This window comes from Oculina patagonica, chromosome 3 (assembly GCF_052425735.1).
Source record: "Oculina patagonica isolate OP01 chromosome 3, crgOcupat, whole genome shotgun sequence".
NCBI classification, from domain to species: domain Eukaryota; kingdom Metazoa; phylum Cnidaria; class Anthozoa; order Scleractinia; family Oculinidae; genus Oculina; species Oculina patagonica.
In genome coordinates, this window is record NC_135760.1 from 9,663,655 (window position 1) to 9,675,970 (window position 12,316).

Genomic DNA, 12,316 nt, shown 5'->3' on the forward strand with positions numbered 1-12,316 from the left:
AAGTTACACCAAGAGACAGTTCCTAGAGTCGTGGCACTCTAATTGGATGGCGTATTCAAACATGCCTTGCGCGTGCTAATGTGTTAACGAACTCAATTTACTCTGATGAAGGTGGACAGAGGTCACCGAAAATTTAGTGTTAAAAAATTCTTAGATCGGATGAATCATTCTAGTGAAATGTATAAATTCTTTATCTTTAAAAAAACTAAGTACTCATAATGTTAAAATGTATATATATTTTTGTGCAATTCAAGTTAAAATGCTGCAAATGTTTTGGATGAATAAGTGGTTTGAACGTGAAACAGTCCCAATACAGAATACCAAATTTGTTCCAAACAATGGTTATCGATTTATTCTTTCTGTACTTACCAACTGGGACAGCAGTGAAGTGCAGCAGAAATCCCTTTTCGTGAAAGTTTCCATCTGAGTGAAATGTGATCACAACGTATTTGCCATTTACAAGAACTGATTCTCCAGTCTTTTCACCACAGTACACACCATATTTGTCGCTTTGGTCACTACCAATCTTCACATAGTCAAATCTAAAAAAAAAAAAAAAAAAAAAATTAAAAAAATGTTTGGGTAAGAATTAAAGGTTATTGAAGCCAAAAGCCCGTCCAAAGACGTGGGCATTTAACTTGGATTTCCCTCTTCGTCATGTAATGCAGGCTAGTATGTCAAAGGGTACCCCTCTCCTTCTCTTTCCATTCTGAGCGTTCCGCCTATTTAATAGGCTTAACTCGACATATATAAATTAAAACTTGGCTCCGGGGCTGAGGAGAATAAAACAAAAGAAATTATTTATCCATTTCACGACTTTGATTTTTTTTGTTTATTACCCTAAGCATCAAAAGCAAGTTAACATTTTAATATATAGAAATAAGCCTATTCAATAGGGTTCGGTAAAACGCTCTTCAATGGCGCTGTGAGTTGTATAAGTATATATAGGTAATTACATGATTTCGAGTGTAATTTAGGATAAATCAGCACAAATTGCAATTTGGTTCGTGCAATTTGGTTAGCCTTTGAAAAATTTACTAGTGCTGATTTATCTCAGATGGCACGAAAAAATCATGTGATCACTACACTTGTTAATAATACACATGCAGAAATTTCACTGCAAGTGGATGACAAACAACACGTGTTCGGTCGCTCACCTTTCCCATCCGTTGTTAAAACATAACGGACTTAGCGAGCTTTGTTAAACTCAGATACCGCTACAGAATTTTAAAGCTTTATGTCATGCATTATCAGGTGCATCCTTATTCAGTTATTCAGGTATGGGCTGAAATGTGAAACCTCAATTAAGGACATCTTCCTTCTTTACGAGCTGTTTCGTAAGAAAAATTTTCGATTGGTAGTTTTCACTTGTTTCGTAAAGCCTATCTTGTGCTGCACAAACGTCCAGTTGCTAGTATTTTGGTTTATATACTTATAATTTTCGTTAAAACGGTCAAACTTTACATAAACAGTGTTTTTTGCTCGATTTTTGCTCTCTCCAAAGCCTCCAACAGTGGCCGCCATTTTGTTTTGGTGTGTTTTCCGACTTTCCTGTCAATCAATAGCCCGTATGTATGCTTACATTAGACTGGCTAGTTTCACCATCAAGCCTTGCTTTCGAAGTGCAAACTTGTAAATTTCATCCTGAACGAATTCCCAAAGCAGCAAAGATGAAAAGAATACCCACGTGAAAACCGATGAAGGTGACAGAAGGTTGAGAATAATTCGCGTAAACGAGGCTTGGTGATGAATTTTGAGCATATGGCGTTATCATGCATAAGGCCTCAATTTCAACTTTTTATACTCAATTTTAACTTTCTGCACTGTTTGTGATAAGTTGACGTGCTGTTGTTCAATGAGCATGCTGCATGTGTACTCAGGTGTATTATCATTCCTTCCTCAGGTGTATTATCATTAGGTCTTTAAAAAATACGTGTATTTTTTTGGATCTTATCTCCGAACGAACTTTAGAAAGTTCTGCTTAATTGAATAAATCAGTATTGAGGTATTTAAGTCTTGTATTTTTTTTTGGTTGGAAATTTTGATGCCAGATATTTTTTGGGTCTAAAATTTCAGGCTTGTGTACTTTTTGGGTGGCAATATGAAGCTCCGTCGGACCCCCCCCACCGTCATGTATTCTTCGAGTACCCCCTGAGTTGCTGTTCAATGTCATGCGTCTCTCTACTGGGACATTATCAGGGAATTATTGTGTGCTATTTATCTAGTAAAAGGGTGCCTACCAGTAACCTAATTTGACCTATTATTTTAATAGATTGCTACAAATTTCTTCATCAGGATGTACACTGCTGTGTGATGCTAGATAAAAGGTTACTTACTTGCACGACTGATCACGTTCCACCTGAAAATCCTTAAAGGAAACGTTCATGGCCATACCAGGTGGAATAGGAACCACATAAACACAGTCCGTGTCTTTTGGATAATTGTTCGGATATCCGGGACTTTTTAGTGCGTTTTTGACCACTGAGCCACAAACTATTAAAAGCAAAATCTATTTTTTAACTCTCGTTACAACAAAGAACGCAACTAATATAATATAAAGAGCAACAAATAAATGAAAAATATAACATGGCATCTTTATACGTCTGTTAGTATTCGAGCGTGGGTTATATTTTCTTATTTATGCACATCTATACTTACAACCTACACCGCATGACGTCACATCCATTTTTTGAAGACGAAATGCAAATAACAAGGTAACGAGGCAACATTTATAGGAAATCAAAAACGACACCAATATAACTAATCAAAAATCGTATTTAAATGGCTCTTTCGCTGTTCTTTCCACAGACAAAAAGGTTAAAAAATATTTGGAAGCAATCTTAAATTTTTTTGGAAATCCCTTGGTCATCTGAGAAAGTCTTCGGTAAACTGCAGTCGTCTCTTTAGTCGTCGGTTCTGGTTGATTGTTAGAGACTCATGAAATATTTTCAAATTTGTATTTCAATAGTTTTGGGGTTAAGGGGATGTTTTTGAGGTGTCCCGGGTGTGTTCCGGATTTAGACACCCAAGCCTAGTAAAATATAAATCCTGTCACAGATAAATCAAATGATTTGAGCAATAAAAGTTTAATTACCAAAAGCAGATCAAGATGTCATTCGAATTAATAGTTTCTGTAACGAGACATGATAAAGAATGTATGTAAGAAGATTAAAGGAACTGTGTCACGGATTGTAGCCAAATTTGGGCATGGAAAATGGCCATTAAATTCGGCGAAATATAAAAATAACCGCTTAAAACAAAGAAAGAACATTTCAAAAACACAGCAAATACAAAAGAAGGTACGGATGGCCAAAAGCGACGAAGATTCAAACGGATTGCGATATAAGTTTTTGAAATATTGTTAGGCTGAACAGTTTTCAAAGTTAATCTTGTTTGCTTGTAACTTTAAATTACAATCCCGGGAGAAACAATTAGTTGCAATTAAGCTATGGTTTTGTCATTTCGATCCATGGAAGTGATTCCTTTGCAAACATTAAGTTTCGTAAAGAACGTTTGGTAAAACTTAATTAAATAGACTTAACCCAGCCGTGACACAGTCCCTTTAAATGCGAGTTGATGATACGATATAGTTTTCATAGCTGGATTTCCTTAATACGAGTTGTACTTATTGAACAGAAGACTTGAAAAAAGACGTTTACGCAAAAGTCACTAATGCGTAACCCACAAAATATTGATTCGTAACATGGCAACAACAAGTGGACCAAAAATAGATAAGTTTATTATTGCTTAAAGGCCGTGCAATATAATTATTTAAATGCGTGGGTTGCAAAATATTTCCATTCAAAATATGGTTGTGTATCAAACGATAATGAAATTATTTCATTTACTTAACTTTTTCTTTCTCTTTCTCGGAGAAATTAGCTTCCCTTGTAGCTACTCTTGAAATCCGAGGGTTAAATAAAGGTGATGCATGTGTGATGTATGTATGAATAAATGTGGTTAAAATTCTATTAATCACACTTCCATGACCATACTAGATCATACTACTGAAGTAAAGAATAAGCCTAGCTATGTTGTTACCTTTTGTATTTTTTTGGTATGACACTGTGAACCATGTACTCAGCCATAAGATACCAATGAAGACCTGGAACATTCTGCTTTCAGGGTTCGGATGCTGTTGTAATTAGCTAAAACAAGAATAAACTACAAAGTCGTTTTGATAACGTAACTTTGTTTATCAAACATTAATTAATGTGTTTCATAAAGCTTTGTTTCAGTAGAAATGTAATTATTATTATTATTATTATTAAAAAGGAGTTAATAACACTCTTTCCAACAAAGCAAATTTTGAAGAGATCGCTGGCGTTTTCTCTGAGTTTTGTGTTTAAATTTATTTATTCGCCGCACTGTGAACACTGAATTATTCTGCCAAGTCATTGCATATGTTTTTCACAACGAATAACCCAATGAACAACTATATCAGCCCTTATGCATTTGCCTTTCAGTTATAACGGAGGAGAAATAAAATCTACTAAAATAACACTATACATTAAATTTTCGAAAACAACCGAATTCCCTTAAAGAAACAAGTCTCCGAATTTCAAGGTAAGTAGCTAGTTAACCCGCTGGTAAATACCTCCCGAAATTATAACGACCCTCTTTAAACAGCGAACTTCAAACTGATACCGCCAAAAGTTGTGAATTTAAATACCTGATGTTTGTTTGGGTTGTGAACGACTCCTGTACCGAATAGGTGTAAAAAGTTAAATACCCAAAGAAGGACAGAAGGACTAAAAGACAAAGAGCCCCAGAATTATTAATTTAAAACCACATTAAACTATATTGCTTCATGAATATTATCTAAAAGACAATTACAAGCTTGATTAACTAAACACAAAGGATTTTAACTACAAACTAACAATATATATATAATAAACTGGCATGTTTTTTTTTTTTCACCTGGGTTAACAAGTTTTTATCTGATAATTTCTTGATACGCTGCCAGCTATTGCTCCGTAATAACCATGTTCGTAACTGGACGTCGTATTTGTGAACCTCACCATATTATTTGAAGAAATTTCCGGTCGATTAATGAATAATTATGACTATGCATTTAATGGAAGCTTGAGTGGGCCCGAGCGGCTTAGTAAGTTCCCAGCACCACGAAAGAAAGTCAACAACACCAACAATGTTAAAAACAGCATCTACTTCTGCTACTTCTGCTACTGCTTCTGCTACTGCTTCTGCTACTTCTACAGCTACAGCTAGAGCTCATGCTACTGCTACTGCTACTACTACTATACTGCTACGTCAATGAATTCTTTATTATCATACCGTTGTTTATTAAAACTATATTTAGTTAAAAAATTGTGAAACTGTCTTGGATAAATGAATATGGGTGCATGCTATTTTCAGCCTGGTCCTTCAATCTTCCAGCTAATACGGCATACGTCATCCCACATTTCAGGATTGCGTCAGCAAGTATGGTGTTACTACAAACAGTTGCTAATGGTTTCCTGCTTATATGAAAGTATGTTTTCACTCTGGTTCTCTTCCTATGATCTTCAAGGCAATTACATTTTTTTCGCTCAGTAAGCCGAGAACAACTGGCTATCGTCTTAACTCATTTTCCTACTTTTCAGTCAAACAATAGAACTTACTGCCAAATTATAACAGAACAAGTGAGTTTACTGAGTTCAACAGAAATATTGAGTGCACTAAGCTCGTTTAGACGCTTTTATACATTCTTTTCATATTTCTGTTTAAAGTGTGTAACGTATTTTTATATTCCCTTAAATTTATTTTAGTGTACTTCTCGAATATATCATTTAGCTACTGATATTTGTAAGCTAGTACTCTACAATTCGAGTCAAAATAAAGTTAATGTTATGTTATCAGTAGGATATGTTATGTGACGTCGTTCGATAACTAAGAGCTAAAACACTGTATAATTTCTTTTCCTTTTAGCCCCAGGGTCGCTTTATATATTTTTATAGTGAAGAGAAATTTTGTAAGTTGAATAATTAATTTTCTCATTTATAAAATTTAGGGGCATAATTTACAGCTGACCGAATACATAACTTACATTAGAAAGTCTAGAAAGCAGATGGAACTCGGTTGACTGTTTGTTCTGTATGATACTTTGAGAAACATATTTTACTTTGATCATTTGCAACAAGCAATTTGAAAGTGTTGATTTTGAATTAGTCGCGCTAGACACGAAGCAAACAAATTCGATTTCCGATGAGTTATATACGATTTATAATGTGTTTCAAATCTTTTTCCCTTGAGGGAATTAGTAATTTGACTCGGATAGATGGATAGGAGGGTTGTTTGGTACCCTTCTTGTTGTAACAATATTTAGATACAAGGTGTCATAGCAACTATTGAACATGCTGACAAAGGTGACTAAGCTAAACTAATTTTTGTTTTTGAAGGAGTCGTCGGTGAAATAAACTTTTAAAATTAAACAAAAAAAACATTCTAACGCATGCTGATATTGTATCGACAGCACTATTTGACAGTTAGTTATAGAAAATTAATTATTGTCGTGTTAAGGTAGCAAACTCGGGTCAGTCAGTTAGCAACATTAGTAATTTTATCGGGTTAAAAAAATTCAAACTTGACAATGATGCTTTTCGTGCTGTTGTGTTTCTTCTTAAGAGTCACGACTATGCAGAATTGATTATAGGTTTTGCTTTGCTGCGTCAGTTTTAGATCAAATATACATTCGGGGATATTAGGTCTGCTTACAAAATTAATAACAAGTATAGAGATGAGCAACTGCAATGCAGCTAATATACACAACTCTACTTTTAAAACAAAGTTTACGTCTTTTTTTAGCCTCCTGCTCAGTATCAAATATAAGATAGATGTTTCTCTTACTTGTTCCGACTTTCCTCACCCCAAGGCTTGCAATTCAAATGCGTGGAAATTTTCTCCGGGTGTTCTGCTTCCAAAAGGCGCTACTTGCAAACTCCCTTGGGCAATGACAGCTTGAACCTTGCATTGGACTTAAATGTGGCCTGCATGTGCGTCTTGAAACCGCGGAAATAACAAATGAACGTGAATTGGTTTGAGGTTGAAGAGAAAAACCTCAATGTTCTCCTTGGCTTTGCCTTGTGGAACTTTGATGTTCTTTTGAAACAAGACTTACCATTTCCCTTTGGGCCTGTCATTTAGAGCTCGGTGTTCGCTAGCGATATCCAATACCAGTTTACTAAATTTTTAGATGGAATTTATGGTGCATCAGTTATAAACAGATGAAATTTTTTTTTATTACTGAGAGCGCCTAGTTTTCTGGCTAAGACTTTTTTTAATATATTTATTTATTTATTTATTTTATTTTTTTTATTGCACAGAAAGAAAATATATATATAGCCTACTTACAGAACAATTACTTAGGTTACCTACATGACTTAACGTACAATTGCTTACATTTTTACATTTCACTGCATTAGAATTGCTTACATTCTTTACATTACTTACACTATATACATTACTCACATTCCGGTTACATTACCTAATGTACAGTAAGTTACATTTGTTACGAGACATACTACATCACATTGCTCACGGAAACTTCAGTTATTATATGCACTATTTAGCTCTCCCTATTTACCCTAATGGACGTATAAATTAAGGACGAAGAACGTATTTTACTAAAAAAAAGATTAAGGTAAATTTTCACATCTTAGTTTATAGTCAAGTTTTGTTTTAAACTCAGCCCAGTTAAGAATTCTCTCATTAATTTTCTGAAAATGGAGGTAATAATTTGCAAACAGGAGGCAGAAGTTAAATTTCCTTAGGGTGTTGTCCTTAAAGTGTGGTACGCCAAAGAGAAATTCGTAGCTTGTAGGAGAAATAGAGGTGTTATGCATCCCATTGAACCACAGTAATACTTTGTTGTGAAAAGATATTGTTTCACTACATTCTTGAAATGTATGGAGAGCTGAATCAGGCTCACCACATTAAAAACATCTGTTGTTATGCGTAATTCCATAGAGATTGAGCTCTTTCTTTGTCACCACAAATCGATGAATTAGCTTATAATAAAATTCTCTCAATCTATTTTCTTTATAAATATGTTTTACTCTGGTGAAGATTTGACGCCAAGGCAAGGCTGCCGGAGCAAGGCCACGCTCCCATTTCAATGGACCGGTGGCTTGAGTCTTATTGTTATGAAGAAAAAGCCAATAGAGATCTTTGGATTTGAGTTTTAATAGGTCTATAGTTAATTGGGGCGATAGCTGAAACGACTTAGCGCCAGTTAAAAAATCGACATTTGGTCTGACCCGGCCCTTGGCTTTTTCAAATAGGGCTTTTGGTATTGCGGATATTACTTGGAAGTATTGAAGAAAGTTGCACTGTATTCCATATCGTTGTTTAAACTGTTCAAATGGCAAATATCTCCCGTTATTTATTTATAAATTGAATTCAAAACGATGTAAGACTGAATGCAAGACGCTTGAAGTTTGAAAAAGTTTCTTCTTAAAGTTACATCGATCAGGTAGCTTGCAACTTTCCCTTTGGAAACCGACTTTCAAATAATTTATTACATGCATTGTCATCTAGACGACGGCAAAGTACGTGTTGGGTTTATTCTGGGCTCCTGGTTTAGTCGGACGTCTTTTAAACTAGGTAATAACACCTATGGATATGTGGTGTACAAAGCTTAACTTTAATGTGGCTGTCTTAACTTATAGTTTCAAAGTGGAGAATTTTGGGTTTTGGCCAGAACAGCGCGCATAGTATGTTTGACCACTTGTTTAAGATGCCAGGGGTCAATTCAATAAAACATTTAAAAGTGTAATTTACATGTGTAGATATTGTGTTAGAGGTAGAAAACAAAAGCTACACTTGTAAGTTACACTTGTAATTTTTTTTTAATTTATGACCCCAGCTTTAATCTGTCAGCTGGCTTTTCAATTGGGCCTAATTTACTTGTTTGAATCTATCATAATGGTTGGACATGAAGTTTGTTTAAAAACTTGTCTTTTCAAGATAGCGTCCTTGTCATTGAAAGGCAAATTCTCCGTGGTCGTGTTAAAGGAGGGAACATGATCTGAGTTGTGTTCCTCGAAGGAAGATCCGCTTGACGCTGATAAAGCAGTCGTGTCATAGTAAGGCTGATCTTCATCCAGCTGGTCTATGTCCAAATAAGGAGCGTCTCTTTGCATCCAGTCCTCCAGTTCTTGACACAGCTTGGTGAAGGTTGGCCGCGCATCAAAATTGTCTGCCCAGCAACGCATCATCAGTTGGTAGCTGTTTTGAAGAACAAACAAAAAATAAGGAATAGCGTCTTAAAAAACATTCTGTTTAAGTATGAAAAAAGTCCCCCCTCTCAACTGATACTCTTCCTCTCAAGCCACTTTCCTTTGTGCTCTTCGTGTAAATACAATTTTAGATGCCTTTTCATTTCGTTCAGTACACCTTTCCTGTTTGTTTGCTTGCAAAATGATGTCGCAAAAATTCGCCAAGTAATCATTTCCCCCTCTGTATCAGTGTTGCACCTAGCGTATGCAATTGTACTGAAATAATTGTAAAATAAAATATTGTAAGATAGCCATTGTAAGTATTGTAAATAGTGTAAGTATCTGTGCTGTAAATACATTTTGTCGCCAGTTGCGATAAAAAGTAATTATTCCCTTTCCCAACTTCAAGCACAGAAATATCACTCACAACTCCTCTGAGCATGCATCTGGTTTTTCCATTCTATATCCTCTTTTAAGCAGTCTCATAAGCTCTCTGTTTCTGATGCCAGGGTAAGGGAAACCTCCTGAAATGAGAAATTAATTCAAGTTTTTATAACACATTTTGACGATAAAAACCTGACAGTTTAGTTTTTGGATCAAATTGCCTGTCCCTCGGAAGTACAAGTGAGGTGGATACTAAAGTTTTGAGGTACAGAACACCCGTATTTACGGTTTTTCTTTTGTGGCGTTTCATTAAATTTTCTGTGTAAACAGTGATTGCTTATTTCAGATCATTAACCGTCTGCAACAATCCCTAAGCAACGCGTCTGTATATCTCTAGTTAAGAAAGACCCCCTTAATTTATGCCAAAAACTTACCAAGAGTCGCAATCTCCCAGAGTAGAACGCCATACGACCACCTAAATAGAAAAACGTGAAAGAAAAAAATGTTCTTTTAGAACTTTTATGAGCTCGTAGGTCATTCAGCTGTCGTGTGGCGCCAAAGGGACCAAGCTGGCTACGTAGAGCACAATGAAGTCTTAAATTGTAAAAAGCATTGTGAGCCAAAAAGATTTTTCGATGACTGCGATTAAAAGGGACTGTGTCACGGATTTTAGCTTATTTGAGGCATCTACATCTACATCTACATTTTAAGGTGGCTCGTACCAGTTTTCAGGTTATTAACCTTGCGACGTTTGAAAGAAAATGGCCAAAAAATTAATTAAAGATCGTAACAAAATTTTTGTATGATTACATTACCCATTGTGTTTTTGATCCAAAACACCAATAATTACGTCATCAGTGGTTACCATGGCAACGATAGCCAATGATTTTTAGGAGCCTTTTTCAGCTTCCGGTGCTTATATCTTGAAAACTAACTCAATGACCCCAAATTTTTTTCTTGTGATAACTTTTGGCATTTGAAAAGGAAACTGTATAATTATTTTAAAAAATTTCTACGAAGCGGATTTTTTGCAAATGCAAAAAGGGCAATTTGCAAGTAATTAAAAATTCCTTTCGTAGAATTTTTTAAAATTTTTCTTGACGTTTCCTTTACATAAAAGGAAAATATTAGTGCAATAAAAAATGGGGGTCATCGGGTTAGTTTTCTTGCTAAAGCCTTCGCGAACTCAATAATTCCCACGCGCGTTTCCGAGCACTTTAAAATTTCGATTTTAAAAGTTTGGTATTTACTCACGCTCAGTTCCGACTATCGCTGACCTACGCGCGCCATCGCGAGCGATACGCGCGTTCTTACTGTTCAGTTTGTCTTCAAGCGGAGTGTTGTGAAAGAAATTAAAAATTCTAAAAATCTAAAAATTCTAAAAATCTAAAAACTCTTAAATTCTATGGGTAAACTACTACAACAATCCCTCTTAAAAAAAAAACCTCTTTAATGACACACCGAATACAAAAGAAGGTCGGATGGGCAAAATTGACGAACACTGAAACGGATTGCGACTGAATGGGTTTTTGAAATGTTGTTGGGCTGAACAGTTTTCAAAGTTTAAATTAAATTATGATGCCCGGGAGGCACATTTGGCTGCAATGAAGCTATGGTTTTGTCATTTAGATCCACAGAAGTAATTTCTTTGCAAACATTAAGTTTCATAACGAGTATTTGGCAAAACTTAATAAAATTAACTTAACTCAGCTTTGACACAGTCTTTTTAAGCCAAAACCAAAACAAATGATTAAAACCACAACCTATACAAAGAAAACCAAATTAGCTAATAAGAGTTTGAATTAGAACCCGCATAAACTAAATCACGATAAGGAACGTTATGAGTTGTGCATGCGCGGCTCGGCTCTCTCAGGAACTTACAAAAGTATTGGTATGAGATTGAAACTTTCTCAGCGAAAGGCATGGAAAAATTATTCCATAAGTGACCATCCGTTAGTCAGCTGAGTTCACGACACTCTCCTTCTTGTCTCATAAACAGATAATTCTTTGGCAAAGCCTGGTTTTCACTAGCGACGCAAGCACGAGCACAAACACAAACCCAAGCATTAGTAGTTTGTGCCAAGTAAAAACGAACGTCGACAAAAGCACAAGCACATTAGCATTAGAACTCGATGTTTACTAGTTAGAAGGCTTCGTTCTCGACTTCGTTCTTTCGGCAAATATTGCGGCAGAAACTCTCAGGCGTCAAGTGTTGTTGTCTCCTCTTCTCTTGTGACGAAGAAAGCGATAGCGACTACAAAAAAGGAGGAAAACGAAACATTTGGGGTTATAGATATTTAAAAAGAAAGCATTCATCTCCATTTCTTTCGCAACTCGAGTCCACGCTTGTGCCTTTTTGTTTTTCGTCTACACTCCTCCGAACAACCTCGGAAAACGTTTATCAAAATCAACCGCTGCTTCTGCCACTTTGTTCAAATTCTGGAACGAGTGCTTGAACTGGCTATACTAGGCCAGACGTAAACAATGTTCTTGTGCTTATACGATGTCTCTTTTTCACACAAACGCAAGCACAAGTGTAAGCACAAGAAATGGAAAAAATTTGATCCTTGTGCTTGTGCTTCCGCTTTTTTATGCTTGCGTCGAAGCTATTTTTTTTTTATGAAATAAGAGCTGTTATGCTTGCGCTTGTGCTTGCGTCGCTAGTGAAAACCAGGCCTAAAGACGCGGAGAGTTACCTCACACAGTATTTCAATCAC

The 12,316-nt window shown here is 35.8% G+C and overlaps 1 protein-coding gene across 7 annotated transcripts in view; it reads right to left on the reverse strand.

Moving 5' to 3' along the window:
• LOC144646412 (uncharacterized) overlaps positions 1 to 12,316 on the reverse strand; it is a 35,301-nt gene that overhangs the window by 11,954 nt on the left and 11,031 nt on the right. Inside the window, exons 1-4 of one of the 7 annotated variants that reach the window (XM_078505994.1) lie at positions 4,921 to 5,211; positions 4,042 to 4,148; positions 2,337 to 2,493; positions 370 to 542 (exon numbers count right to left, since the gene is read on the reverse strand). In XM_078505994.1, the coding sequence (XP_078362120.1) occupies positions 370 to 542; positions 2,337 to 2,493; positions 4,042 to 4,114 (403 nt within the window). In that variant the 5' untranslated portion in view covers positions 4,115 to 4,148; positions 4,921 to 5,211. Of the gene's footprint in view, positions 1 to 369; positions 543 to 2,336; positions 2,494 to 4,041; positions 4,149 to 4,672; positions 4,740 to 4,920; positions 5,212 to 8,839; positions 9,226 to 9,642; positions 9,740 to 10,033; positions 10,075 to 11,308; positions 11,363 to 12,316 lie in introns of those variants that run through there. The other 6 variants (XM_078505995.1, XM_078505996.1, XM_078505997.1 and 3 more) reach the window with 6 other exon arrangements.